This window comes from Notolepis coatsorum, assembly GCF_963971535.1.
Source record: "Notolepis coatsorum genome assembly, chromosome: 6".
Taxonomy (NCBI): Eukaryota; Metazoa; Chordata; class Actinopteri; order Aulopiformes; family Paralepididae; genus Notolepis; species Notolepis coatsorum.
The window spans coordinates 181760689-181773464 of NC_140170.1; the positions used below are offsets into that span (position 1 = coordinate 181760689).

General features: G+C 42.8%; 6 protein-coding genes across 6 annotated transcripts in view; all 6 read right to left on the reverse strand.

The window, feature by feature from the left end:
* LOC311230847 (histone H1-like) overlaps positions 1–12776 on the reverse strand; it is a gene marked incomplete at both ends in the record, with an annotated part of 63669 nt that overhangs the window by 29395 nt on the left and 21498 nt on the right. The gene's annotated exons all lie outside the window — the stretch shown is intronic.
* Positions 2–376, reverse strand: LOC311230883 (histone H2B-like; the record flags this gene model as incomplete). The annotated part of the gene is made up of 1 exon (XM_084317272.1): positions 2–376. One exon carries the CDS (start codon positions 374–376, stop codon positions 2–4), a length of 375 nt encoding a protein of 124 aa, XP_084173398.1.
* LOC311230857 (histone H3.2) lies at positions 5198–5608 on the reverse strand (the record flags this gene model as incomplete). Its single annotated transcript, XM_084317245.1, has 1 exon — positions 5198–5608. One exon carries the CDS (start codon positions 5606–5608, stop codon positions 5198–5200), a length of 411 nt encoding a protein of 136 aa, XP_084173371.1.
* On the reverse strand, positions 6713–7096 carry LOC311230865 (histone H2A; the record flags this gene model as incomplete). The annotated part of the gene is made up of 1 exon (XM_084317252.1): positions 6713–7096. One exon carries the CDS (start codon positions 7094–7096, stop codon positions 6713–6715), a length of 384 nt encoding a protein of 127 aa, XP_084173378.1.
* On the reverse strand, positions 7861–8172 carry LOC311230901 (histone H4; the record flags this gene model as incomplete). Its single annotated transcript, XM_084317290.1, has 1 exon — positions 7861–8172. One exon carries the CDS (start codon positions 8170–8172, stop codon positions 7861–7863), a length of 312 nt encoding a protein of 103 aa, XP_084173416.1.
* LOC311230721 (histone H1-like) lies at positions 11863–12498 on the reverse strand (the record flags this gene model as incomplete). Its single annotated transcript, XM_084317080.1, has 1 exon — positions 11863–12498. One exon carries the CDS (start codon positions 12496–12498, stop codon positions 11863–11865), a length of 636 nt encoding a protein of 211 aa, XP_084173206.1.

Below are 12776 nucleotides of genomic sequence, written 5' to 3' on the forward strand. Positions count from 1 at the left end.
TTTACTTGGAGCTAGTGTACTTGGTCACAGCCTTGGTTCCCTCAGACACAGCGTGCTTCGCCAGCTCACCGGGCAGCAGCAGACGCACAGCGGTCTGGATCTCCCTGGAGGTGATAGTGCGGCGCTTGTTGTAGAGAGCCAATTTCGAGGCTTCTCCAGCGATGCGCTCGAAGATGTCGTTAACGAAGGAGTTCATGATCCCCATGGCCTTGGAGGAAACGCCGGTGTCGGGATGAACCTGCTTCAGGACTTTGTAAATATAAATGGCATAACTCTCCTTCCTGGACTTTCTGCGCTTCTTGCCACCCTTTGCAGTTGTCTTGGTGACGGCTTTCTTGGAGCCCTTCTTGGGCGCTGGCTTGGCTGGCTCAGGCATATTCGACGGCTTATCAGAATCGAATGGTGACGGTTGCTTACGTTTCCTGCCTTATTTATAGGAGGTCGATGCAAATAGTACTGCGTGGCTTCTACGATACGATTGGTTGGGCGTGGCGCACGTGTGTAAAGCTAATAGAACATGCATCTCTCTCATCATGGATACAAAGGGAATGATAAGACAATTTACACATTGACAATATTTTGGTTTATTATAAGGAAGTGCTGGGAAAAGTATTGAGCAAAATTCCAAATACACTAATAGAATAGTACTGCAAAAAGTCCTCAATTTAAAGTACTTCTCATTTAAATAGTTTCTAATCAAGTAAAAGTATACATACAAGTATTAAAGTATCCTAGACCTACACTATATATATATAATCAAAAGTAAAGATATTTGTTCAATAATAATGTGCTTAAGACTATATTGATCCAGTCTCCTGGTTGTACCACAACATCCAGGTCAACCACCATGTTATAAACAGATGATTATGACTATTGGTGTTTGTGCTGTCAGGAACACAACTCCCCAATGTTAGCCTCCTCTCTCCATTGACTTCCATGGTGAAATTGAACACGGAAAAGTCACTGCAATTGCACTTAGTCAAGAAGGCAAATCAAAAACGATTTGTTTACTAGCAGATCTCACCATCACTGTTTCAAATACATATCTACATGCAATTTTTCTTTCAACAATGTCTTACTGTCTCCCAATCTGGTCCCTCACAACAAAGGAAATTACAGAACCCATAGCAAGACTTTACAATAGCGCTTATACAATTCATGGTAAATGTCCACCCTGTACTCACCACTGAACTGCACTCTCACACTCCTCTGCTACAACTTTTCAGACCTACACAAAAAATCTAACCACTAAATTATCTTTTATGCTCAGAAATAACTCTTCCCCGACACTCACAGCTTTACTCCCAAGACACAATACAAGTCAAGAACGCATCACCAGATCAAGCTCACATGCACTAATTCCAGTACCGGTTTACAAAAATAACTATGGAATAAGATCATTTTTCCACACAAACACTAACATTTGGAACGAGATCCCATTCCACATCAGAACAATAACCTCCATCTCACATTTCAAACAGGCCTACAAACAACATCTGATGGTAGAACACATCTGTAATCATTGATCTGACTCTTTCATATAGGTCTTAATCTGGTTGATACTGTCGATTTGTATTGACTGCTATGACTGTATGTTTGTCCTTGATGTCCACAATGACTATAATGCAATGTCTTTGTCAGGATTATATGATTGTATGTAGTGCAACTGCCTATTTGTTTTGTATTTAAATTATTGTTTCATGTGCTGCAGAACAGGAACCTGCTGAAAAACTGTTTGTAACTGAGTCAGGACAGTTTAAATGTACATTGTGAAATGTCCTTTTTTTTTACCATTTCCTGTATAAATAAAGTATAATAAAAAAAATAAATGAAAAAATATTAAATTGTATGTTAATTTACCTTAATTGTCCACATACAAACATAGCAATGTACAATACCACTGTACACACTGTATACACTGTTTTTGGACTATATTACACGTAAAACACGTTACACGTAAAACATATGCCTCGCAAAAAGTTTTCCCCATTTTTTTATGGATTTAGGTTTTGTTCTTCATCAACGATAAAGTTCTCTCCACGTTTGATATATTGGCCATTCAGACTGTAATTGTGATGGGGAATATGCTTATATTTTTGGTATCATAACCGATTAGGCCAACAATGACTTGTGTTAATTAAGCAATATCACAGCTATATTTATATTTCGACCCTGCGTCTTGATATAATAACAGCATGTCACGAAGTGAGCTATTGCTTTTATAAAACGGTTACCAAGTAGCCTAATATGAAAGTAAGATTTACACTTACATTTATTAATACATAATACTGTTCAAAATAGAATTTACTTTGATTTACATTCATCTGTATGCTGCCATTTATTGTGCACCAACTGGCACAGAGCAGATTGCTTTGAGTTCAAGTTTCAAGTTTCTTTAATAGTTGTCATACAGAAGTACAGAATACTTTTGTACAAAATGCTTCTTACTGTTGCGCTCCAGAGACTGTGCATGACAAGATAAGTATGAAATAAAAACATAGTAAAAATTAGAAGAAAAAAAAAAGAGGTCACAGTGTTCAGTTTAGACATATGTACAATGTTCGTAGACGTAGTTACCATACAATATACAATACTGTGCAGTGTACTAATATACAATACTATATAGTGCAAGGCATAAATGGACGAGGTGCAGTTTAGGTACAATTCACAGTAGGTGTACGAGTTGTAGTGCAAATCCTTTATCAATAAATATAAAGTGTAAGTGTGTTTGTGTGATCTAAAGTGTGGAGAGTGGGTGCTGCAGTGTGTTGTTTGTTTGAGTGAGTGTGTGTGTGCGTGTGGGTGTGTGTGCTGTGTGCATTTGATGGTTGTTGCATAGTGATTATTGTTCGTTTAGCGATTATTGTTCGTTTAGCAGCCTGATGGCCTGGGGATAGAAGCTCCTTCTGAGTCTTTCTGTGCTCGCCATAAGACTCCGGTATCGCTTGCCTGACGGCAGCAGTTCAAAGAGGCAGTTGTTCGGGTGGCTCGAGTCCTTAATAATTCTCTTAGCCTTCCCCTTGCACCGCTTGTTGTAAATGTTCTGGAGGGTGGGAAGCCCCCCTCTAATTGTGCGTTCGGCTGAACGTGTCACTCTTTGTAGTCTGCTACGGTCTTGTGCAGTGCTATTCCCAAACCAGGAGGTGATGTTGCCGGTCAGGATGCTCTCTATTGTACATGAGTAGAAGTTCCTAAGGATCTTCTGACTGACTTGGAACTTCCTTAGGCGCCTGAGGAAGTAGAGGCGTTGTCGTGCCTTCTTCACAACACTGTCAATGTGTGTGGTCCATGTCAAGTCCTCGGATATGTGGGCTCCGAGGTACTTGAAACTGTTCACTCTCTCAACTGGTGCCCCGTCGATGCTGAGGGGGCTGTAGTCCTTGACCCCCGACCTCCTGAAGTCCACAATCATCTCTTTTGTTTTGCTGACGTTCAGGGAGAGGCAGTTCTCCTGACACCACTGTGACAGGTTCTCTACCTCTTCCAGGTAGGCCCTTTCGTCGTTGGCAGAGATCAGGCCCACCACTACTGTGTCATCAGCAAATTTGATGATGGTGTTGTTGTTCCGCTGTGCTACGCAGTCATGTGTGTACAGGGAGTAGAGGAGGGGGCTCAGAACACAGCCCTGGGGGGCCCCTATGTTGAGCGTGATGGATGAGGAGGTGCAGTTGCCGGCTCTTACCACCTGGGGTCTGCCCGTCAGGAAGTCCAGGACCCACTGGCACAGGTCATAGTTCAAGCCCAGGTCCCTGAGCTTGGCTATGAGTTTGGAGGGGACTATGGTATTGAATGCTGAGCTGTAGTCGATGAACAGCATTCTCACATAGTTCCCCTTCCTCTTGTCCAGATGTGATGCTGCTGTGTGCAGCACATGGGCTATGGCGTCCTCCGTGGACCTGTTGGGGCGATATGCAAATTGCAGAGGGTCCAGGTTGATGGGGAGGGAGGAACAGATGTAGCCCTTCACTAGCTTCTCAAAGCACTTCATGGCTATGGAGGTGAGGGCTACAGGGCAGTAGTCGTTGAGGCAAGCGGGCGTAGATTTTTTGGGTACAGGGATGATGGTGGACTTCTTCAGACAGGTGGGGATGACGGCCTGTTCCAAGGACAGGTTGAAGATGTCAGTGAATACCGGGGCCAGTTGGTCGGCACAGACTTTTAGGACGCGGCCGGGGATGCCGTCCGGTCCTGCTGCCTTCCTGATATCCACTTTTTTAAAGATCCGTCTCACCTCATGCTCTGTTACCCTGAACACTGAGTCTCCATCAGCAGACCCCCCCCCCCCCATTGCCGTGGTTTGTAGGCTGGTGTTGTTATTCACAGCCTCAAACCTGAGCTACCCCGTTTTATAATTATTGGCCATGGCCTGGGTGAATATGTTATTTCTTAGCCAGCCGGTGTGCGTCAAAACTTTGATACACACGTAGTTTGGCTCAAGATGAATCACCATTCTAAATTATTCTGCTATCCATCAACACAACCCATATAGCTGGCTTCTTCGACAGACATCTTGTGGACAACTGCATGAGACTTGGATTGCAGGTTGTAAAATAGTTTGTAAACAGATGTTTTGCTCCAAATCTCCATTAACTTCAATTCATCAAGTATTGTGACCATTTATGAGGTTTACCACAGTGGAGATATGCGAGAAGAAACCAAAGTATTCATGAATTCAAGGCATCACAGTACGAGTTGATATGCAAGTTATACTTTTTGGATTAAGTTCTCATTTAGCCAGTAGAGGGCAGAAGAGTTTCAGCCATGAGTTTGTTCTGCTTTACTCTCTTCTTGACACAGGGTTTTCATCGAATTACATTGCAAAACTCTGTTGTACTCCCCAAGATGTTATTTTATATTTTAGAACTCGAGGGATGATGATTATCAACCGATTTAGTCTAGTTCTACATGTGCCATTTAGGAGTTATATACTCACAACTATAGTGAGGACATGCATGTACTTTGTACACCAACTCATTGTATTACACTGATACAGGCATTAGATCACCATGTATTTGTCCCTTTAAAATAAATCAAATAAACTAAAACCACGTAGTATAATAATATAATATATAATAACATAACATTGTATAATAACTAAAATATATACACACACAATTGAATAAGGAATATACTTTCATAGTTATTGAAGTGGCTCTTAAAAGAGCCTTTTAGGTAGTGAATATACGAGGAGTCCTATTTAAGCGCGCTCTCCACGGATGCGGCGGGCCAGCTGGATGTCTTTGGGCATGATGGTCACCCTCTTGGCGTGGATCGCGCACAGGTTGGTGTCCTCAAACAGGCCAACCAGATAAGCCTCACTAGCCTCCTGAAGAGCCATGACAGCGGAACTCTGGAAGCGCAGATCGGTCTTAAAGTCCTGCGCGATTTCTCTCACCAGGCGCTGGAAAGGCAACTTGCGGATCAGCAGTTCGGTGGACTTCTGATAACGACGGATCTCTCTCAGAGCCACGGTACCGGGCCTGTAACGATGTGGCTTCTTAACACCACCAGTAGCCGGGGCGCTTTTACGAGCAGCCTTGGTAGCAAGTTGCTTCCTAGGAGCTTTTCCTCCAGTGGATTTACGAGCAGTCTGCTTGGTTCTAGCCATTGTGCTACTTCGGTTAACTCTTTCTAAGATAGAAGGAAATAATGTAACACAATACTACAAAACATGGCTTTATATTGTCGGTTCAGTGGGGGCGCGTCTTATGCTGATTGGTCTATATCTGTGTCGCCGTTATCATTTCCTTTCCAATGCCTAAATCGCCGTCTATCATTGGTGGAAAGGTATATGAAAAGTCCGCCAAAATGTAAACCCAACCTCCTCTCCGTCCGTCTCTGATTGGGTCATGATGATGCACAAAAGATATTTGACCAATAAGAATCAGCCTTGCACGAACGTTAGTGGGGAATAGAACCTAGATTAAACTCACAAGCAGGTTTTATCATCTGGATAATCATAATAATCAAACACATATTATTCAGGTGCATTATTAGGATCTGAATAGTGACATCGATGTCATCACATATCTCTATACCTTGTTTATTAATTAAATCGTGTTAATTTCCGGGACATAATTTGAAAACAATGAAAGTGGTTCAGTTAAAAACAGAAGGACATTCTAATTATATGGCTGTGAACCACTTCTTCACTAGAAGTTAGCACAATTAAATAATGTATTATGATAATATTCTGGGTTCACTCTCTCCTCTGGTATCTCCACACCAGTTATGGAATTCTGGACTAAAGCATATCCAATAAATATATTCTCAGATGTGGGTTCCTGGGACAACAAAGGTGGTTCCTGGTCTATATGAGGGTTTAGATTAGATTCAAATGTAGCCATTATAATACAGCACAACTAAAATGTTTGGCATCCAACAAGAGTAGTGCAATAGCGATATGAAATGATAGCGATATTTAATTAAGTGATTACACAGGGTATAACATTATATACATGGTATTCTGAATTGTATGATATATTAGATGTAGGTATAAAATTGTGGATTGTTCAAAGCGACTAACTAGTGACTATACCAAGATTATTCAGTAAGGTGATTTGTTGCCCCCAGGTGGAAATTGTACGTGTGAAGACCGTACATTTAAATAGTCATAATAGGCATGGTTATAGATAGAAGTATTGCTTTCTCGGTAATATGTGGGTGGCTCTGAAAAGAGCCTTTGTGGAGTTTGTCGAAGAGGCTAAATAATTTACTTCTTGGCAGCCTTCTCGGTCTTCTTGGGCAGAAGGACAGCCTGGATGTTGGGCAGCACACCACCCTGGGCGATGGTCACTCCTCCCAGGAGTTTGTTGAGCTCCTCGTCGTTACGCACAGCCAGTTGCAGATGACGGGGGATGATACGACTCTTCTTGTTGTCACGGGCAGCGTTTCCAGCCAACTCCAGGATCTCAGCGGTCAGATATTCCAGCACAGCGGCCAGATAAACCGGGGCACCGGCTCCAACACGATGAGCATAGTTGCCTTTGCGCAGCAGTCTGTGGACACGACCCACGGGGAACTGAAGCCCGGCGCGAGAGGAGCGAGTCTTGGCCTTAGCTCTGGCCTTTCCTCCGGTCTTGCCTCGTCCACTCATGATGTAGTTTATTCTAGAGAATGAACACAGAATAATGTGGTAAATACGTTGAAGAACCGTCATTATATCCTCACTAAGGTTCGTGCTTATTGGTCAAATATGGCTCCGTGCATTATCACCCAATCAGAGGACTGACAGAGATAATAGGCATTGGTTTACATTGTTGGCGAACTTTTCATACGATCTCTCCACCAATGATACACGCAAACGTAGGCGGTGAAAGGCAATTATAATAACAACGTAGATATTGTTATATCAGCGTATAAGGCGCGCCCCACAGAGCCGACAATATAAAACCATGTCACTATACTATACTGTGAATAATAACCTTATAGACAGGATTATTGGAATGTCTTATAACCTCTAACATTATAATACCAGGCTTGTTATGATGCCTCTATAGCAGATGTTTTCCGACCTATTCTCATTATTGGATCAGCGATCTGCCTGTTGGACAAACAGTTAATATTGGTCTTACTTTGTGCCATTGAAAGAAAATCCCAATTTGGCTAAATAATCAATGTGCAGTGTAGTAATTTAAGACGGTAAGGCATTCCATTTCAGTCTGACCCAATAGTTAAGACTGGATTGACGTTTACGAAGACTTGGGATACAATTCAGTTTCTTAATTTTGGAATTAAGTTATATATTACAATAAATTAATGTAGTAAGTTTAACAACGTATAATTGACTCATTCAATGATAAGGTGGGTGGCTCTGAAAAGAGCCTTTGGGTTTTGGATAGTTAAGAGTTGAATACAAGTCTAGCCGCCGAAGCCATACAGAGTGCGTCCCTGTCTCTTCAGAGCATAGACCACATCCATGGCGGTCACGGTCTTTCTCTTGGCGTGTTCGGTGTAGGTGACGGCATCACGGATCACATTCTCCAGGAAGACCTTGAGAACACCACGAGTCTCCTCGTAGATGAGACCGGAGATACGCTTCACTCCGCCACGACGAGCCAGACGGCGGATAGCGGGTTTGGTGATTCCCTGGATGTTGTCACGAAGCACTTTGCGGTGACGCTTAGCGCCTCCTTTCCCCAGTCCCTTTCCGCCTTTACCTCTGCCACTCATTTTCACGAATAGATGATGATCGAATGCTTCAGTTGGCCAAACCCATGCGTATTTCAAGCCTCTCTGAGGACGTTGTTGAGGCCAACGTGCGCCGAGATAAAGTGTGGGGGGAGGGTTTGAGCTTTGGCCAATAGGGTTCCTCTGCAAGTTTGTCTTCTTGGCCCCAACATCTACACAACATGTCTGGCCCACAACTCCACATAACCTGTCTAGAACAAGGCAATAAGGAGGCTAAACCACCTGAAAGTGATCTGCAGAAGGAGGAACAGTTATTAGAATATGAAAGCTACTTAAAACCACTCTGACTATTCTACCCCCACGTGGAGCAATGTGGCAAATGCACACCTTAAAACAACTACAAATATTACAGAATCTAGCTATATAAAAATAAAATAAAAGACAGTATAGGCTATAAATAGACAATAATGTTCACCAGTCAGCTGGGCTGAGAACAGTCAAAGAAAGAATGGTTGTCCTGGGAAGTAGATTTGTATTCAAATCAGTTGATAATCCCTCACTGATGCAATACACCAATCTGTTTTAACAAATATGGAGACGATTGATTGAAAACTTTATTAACAGATTGCATAATGGGTACAATAGAGTATGGCTCAATACACAATTGTTTCCCCCCATTTTCAATTCATAACATTTATGACATACAGATACAGATGAGGGATGGAGGAGGGCTGGTAGCACTGACCTGACCCAACAGGTGACACATTTGGAGCAATGTATGGCTCAGTCGTATCACAGAGTTACAGGTCATTGTGTGTGTAGTTTGTAAAATTGTGCTCTGAATAATGTATTTCCCTTGCCTGGCTCCACTTCAGAGTATTATACTAACGTGGAAACCTGCCACAGCCTCTATACACAGCCACAGACAATAAATATTGGTAAAATAGCAACTCAATGGATGTTAAATACTTGGAAAGAAATGTACAAGGACAGCATGATTGATTTTTTCTCCCGAGTGATGTGTCAACGTTTGAGTCTGTTAATGACATTATGAATTAAGCCCCTCAAACTAGTTCAGCATGAAACCAGATGGAAATCTGTGGTCGCTGAGCTGATTCCTCTCACTACCTGCCCTCAATGAGAGAAGGGGCAGAAAAAAGGATATTGCCCCTTAACTCTGAGTTATATGTATGATTGGAACATGTCTATTATGGGTGTATGGTCATTGGTTACTTTTTAGCTGTTGTTGATTGCTGCAACATTGAGTTGAAAACCAGTTTGTTATCCTGAATTTTAAACTACCAATAAAGAATGTCCTATTGTCTCAGTGTATGTTACATTGTTGCTCCTAAAATAAAATATGGGCAAAATAGCAAAGTTGTATGACATAAATTAAGCACCTCGTACAGATGGAAATGTATTGACTCCCGAGCTAATTCCTCCCACTATACCGGCCCTTGAGAGAAAATCCTTGTGTTAATTACAGCACCATGAAATATAAATGAAAATATAGCAATACCGCGCCTTATGGGGACTGCTACCTTATTTCATTGAGCTGTAATTAACACAAGACACGGACGACCATATAAACTACTTTACTCTACTGTAAAACTTTGAATTTCCCTATCGAGGTCAATGTTCAAAGGGAACCGCTCCCGCCTACCTCCGGTCAATGGTCTCTAACTACACACCCTCAAGACCCCTACGCTCTGCATCTTCTGGCCGCCTCAGATCTACTCCTATCCAAGCTCCCGGAGGGTCATCAAAGAGAAGCCGCCTATTCTCAGTCCTTGCCCCACAATGGTGGAATGAACTACCCATCCCAGTTAGGACAGCCGAATCCCGTCCAATCTTTCGCCGTCGACTAAAGACTCACTTCTTCAACCATTATCTGAAATGATAAAAAAAAAAAAAAAAATCTAACCCCGACTAACCTTAATGTCATGCACTTGTCCTAATAAACTAACCTACACTGTAACACGCAACACTGTGATGAACATTGTTACTCAGCTGATAGAGTTATACCCTTCTTGCTGTCTTGTCGCACAGAACTTGTAAGTCGCTTTGGATAAAAGCGTCAGCTAAATGACTAAATGTAAATGTAAATGTAATGTGTTGCATCATTTTCACTCAAAATTAGGGCATATGTTCCCACATTTCTAAGATGCTTCTCAAAATGAGGGCCCATGTTCCCTGACGAACCTACTACTACCAGTGGCCAATTATAGATTGGGTGTAATTGGCTATAGATATATCATTATGAGAAAGGGGGATACAATCAGATACAAATGTATCAACAACTATGCTCATCGTGTCGGAGCCGGTGCTGATTGATTGATTGATTGAAAAGTTTATTAACAGATTGCAGAATGGGTACAGTACAGTACAGCTCCGGTTTATCTGGCGGCTGTGCTGGAATATCTGACCGCTGAGATCCTGGAGTTGGCTGGAAACGCTGCCCGTGACAACAAGAAGAGTCGTATCATCCCCCGTCATCTGCAGCTGGCCGTGCGTAACGACGAGGAGCTCAACAGACTGCTGGGAGGAGTGACCATCGCCCAGGGTGGTGTGCTGCCCAACATCCAGGCTTTCCTTCTGCCCAAGAAGGCTGAGAAGGCTGCCAAGAAGTAAATTATTTAGCCTCTTCGACAAACCCCACAAAGGCTCTTTTCAGAGCCACCCACCTCTTCTTGAAAATGCAATATTTCCGTTTCTCATAATACAATTTGGTTGTGTAACTTACGTTGTTACCTCGGACATATGTAAGACTATAAACACATAATGCATAACATTTGACGGTGTCCACTAATGGGTACACTTGTAAAGTGCTGGTTATAAGTAAATGTCTAATGTATAGTCTGTGCAGTGTTTTTGTCTGTGTTTTTGAAGGCTTAACGATATATATACAATGATAAATGGCATGTCATAGCAGTCAAGTGATTATTAATTTAAACTGAAAAAAAAACGATGGGTAAGTCATACTGGACAGCGGTATAAATAGTAAGGGTTATATATATATAGATTACAGCATGCACAAACATAAATTGACTAATGACAGCAATTAGTTTATTTCCACAATTGTTGGGCCTTTGTTGAGCTCATCGTCTTTACGCACGGCCAAACGGGTCGTGTTTTGTAGCCGTGCCTGTTTCATATAAATAGTGGGAGTCCATAAGAGCCTTTTGTGTGAGACAATGTTCCACTTGTTCTGTATAATATAATTGTTGCTTGTAGATATTTAATGTGAGGTAGTGGGGAACATAATTATGTGCCAACAAATGATCCAAACCGGTCTTAATAGATGAAATTACATTGATGTGCCATCACCCGTAGTCATTCCAATAGTGTCATAGCGGTCATTTACGCACAGACATAAATGCACCATAATGACAGCAATTTATGTATTTCCACAATAAAGGGCTCAACTCGTTGCGGTAAAGTGTCTGCGTTAGTAGGACCCACTAATCAAACCCGACTTATAACAATCAACATTATCCAATTAAGAACCTATATCTGATCTATATTTTTTGTGGTATATTATCCATATTTATATAATATGTAAAGTTGCGTTTGCTTTGCTGCCGTGCTGAAAGTAATACCAAGTTATATACTTCGATAAGCCCCCTTCACTTCCACACACTAGATATAGTACAATATTGCTTTTCATGAAAGTGGTGGGTGGCTCTTAAAAGAGCCTTTTGTTGAATTAAAGACAATGCTCTGTTCAAACGCTTATCTCTTCTTGGGAGCTCCTCTCTTAGCTGCTTTTGGCTTGGCAGCCTTAACTGGGGCCTTCTTGGGCGCAGCGGGCTTTTTCACCTTCTTTGGGCTCTTGGCTGCTACCTTCTTTGGGCTCTTGGCTGCTACCTTCTTGGGACTCTTAGCTGCTACCTTCTTGGGACTCTTGGCTGCTACCTTCTTGACTTTCTTGGGAGACTTCTTGGCGGCAGCAGGCTTCTTCGTTGCCACCTTCGTGGGCTTTTTGGCCAAGACAGGTTTCTTGGCTGCTGGCTTCTTGGCTTTCGGAGCGGCTTTCTTTGCAGGCTTTTTGGCTTTAACCTCAGCCTTGTTGATCTTGAAAGACCCGGAGGCTCCGGTACCCTTGACCTGGACCAGGGTTCCCTTGGTCACCAGACTCTTGATGGCAGTCTTAACGCGGACCTTGTTCTTGTCCACGTCATAGCCACCGGCAGCCAGAGCCTTCTTTACGGCAGCAAGAGACACGCCGCTCCTCTCTTTAGAAGCAGATACTGCCTCGACGACCAGGTCACTGACGCTGGGACCTGCCTTCTTGGGTTTGGGAGCTGCCTTCTTCTTGGCAGCCTTAACCGGAGCGGCGGGAGCTGGAGCTGGGGCGACTTCTGCCATCTTCTCTCGTTCTCTGCTGCGAAACAGAAGCTGAAGTAGTAACTAGGAGGAGTAGGAGCGTCAACAGACTGATAGTGTGGCCGAGGCGGGGGGCTGGTCTTAAACACTGCATGAGAGCCATGTAGACTCAACCAGCTCGGTCCTCCTCTGTGCTGTCAAAATGCTCTGTCGCTTGTGTTTTCTCTTCGCATAAAATAGTTAAAATACACAACTATGAATATTGCAGAAATCTAACGCCAAATGTCCCAGCTAGTAGACACATGTCCCGTCAGGCTCAC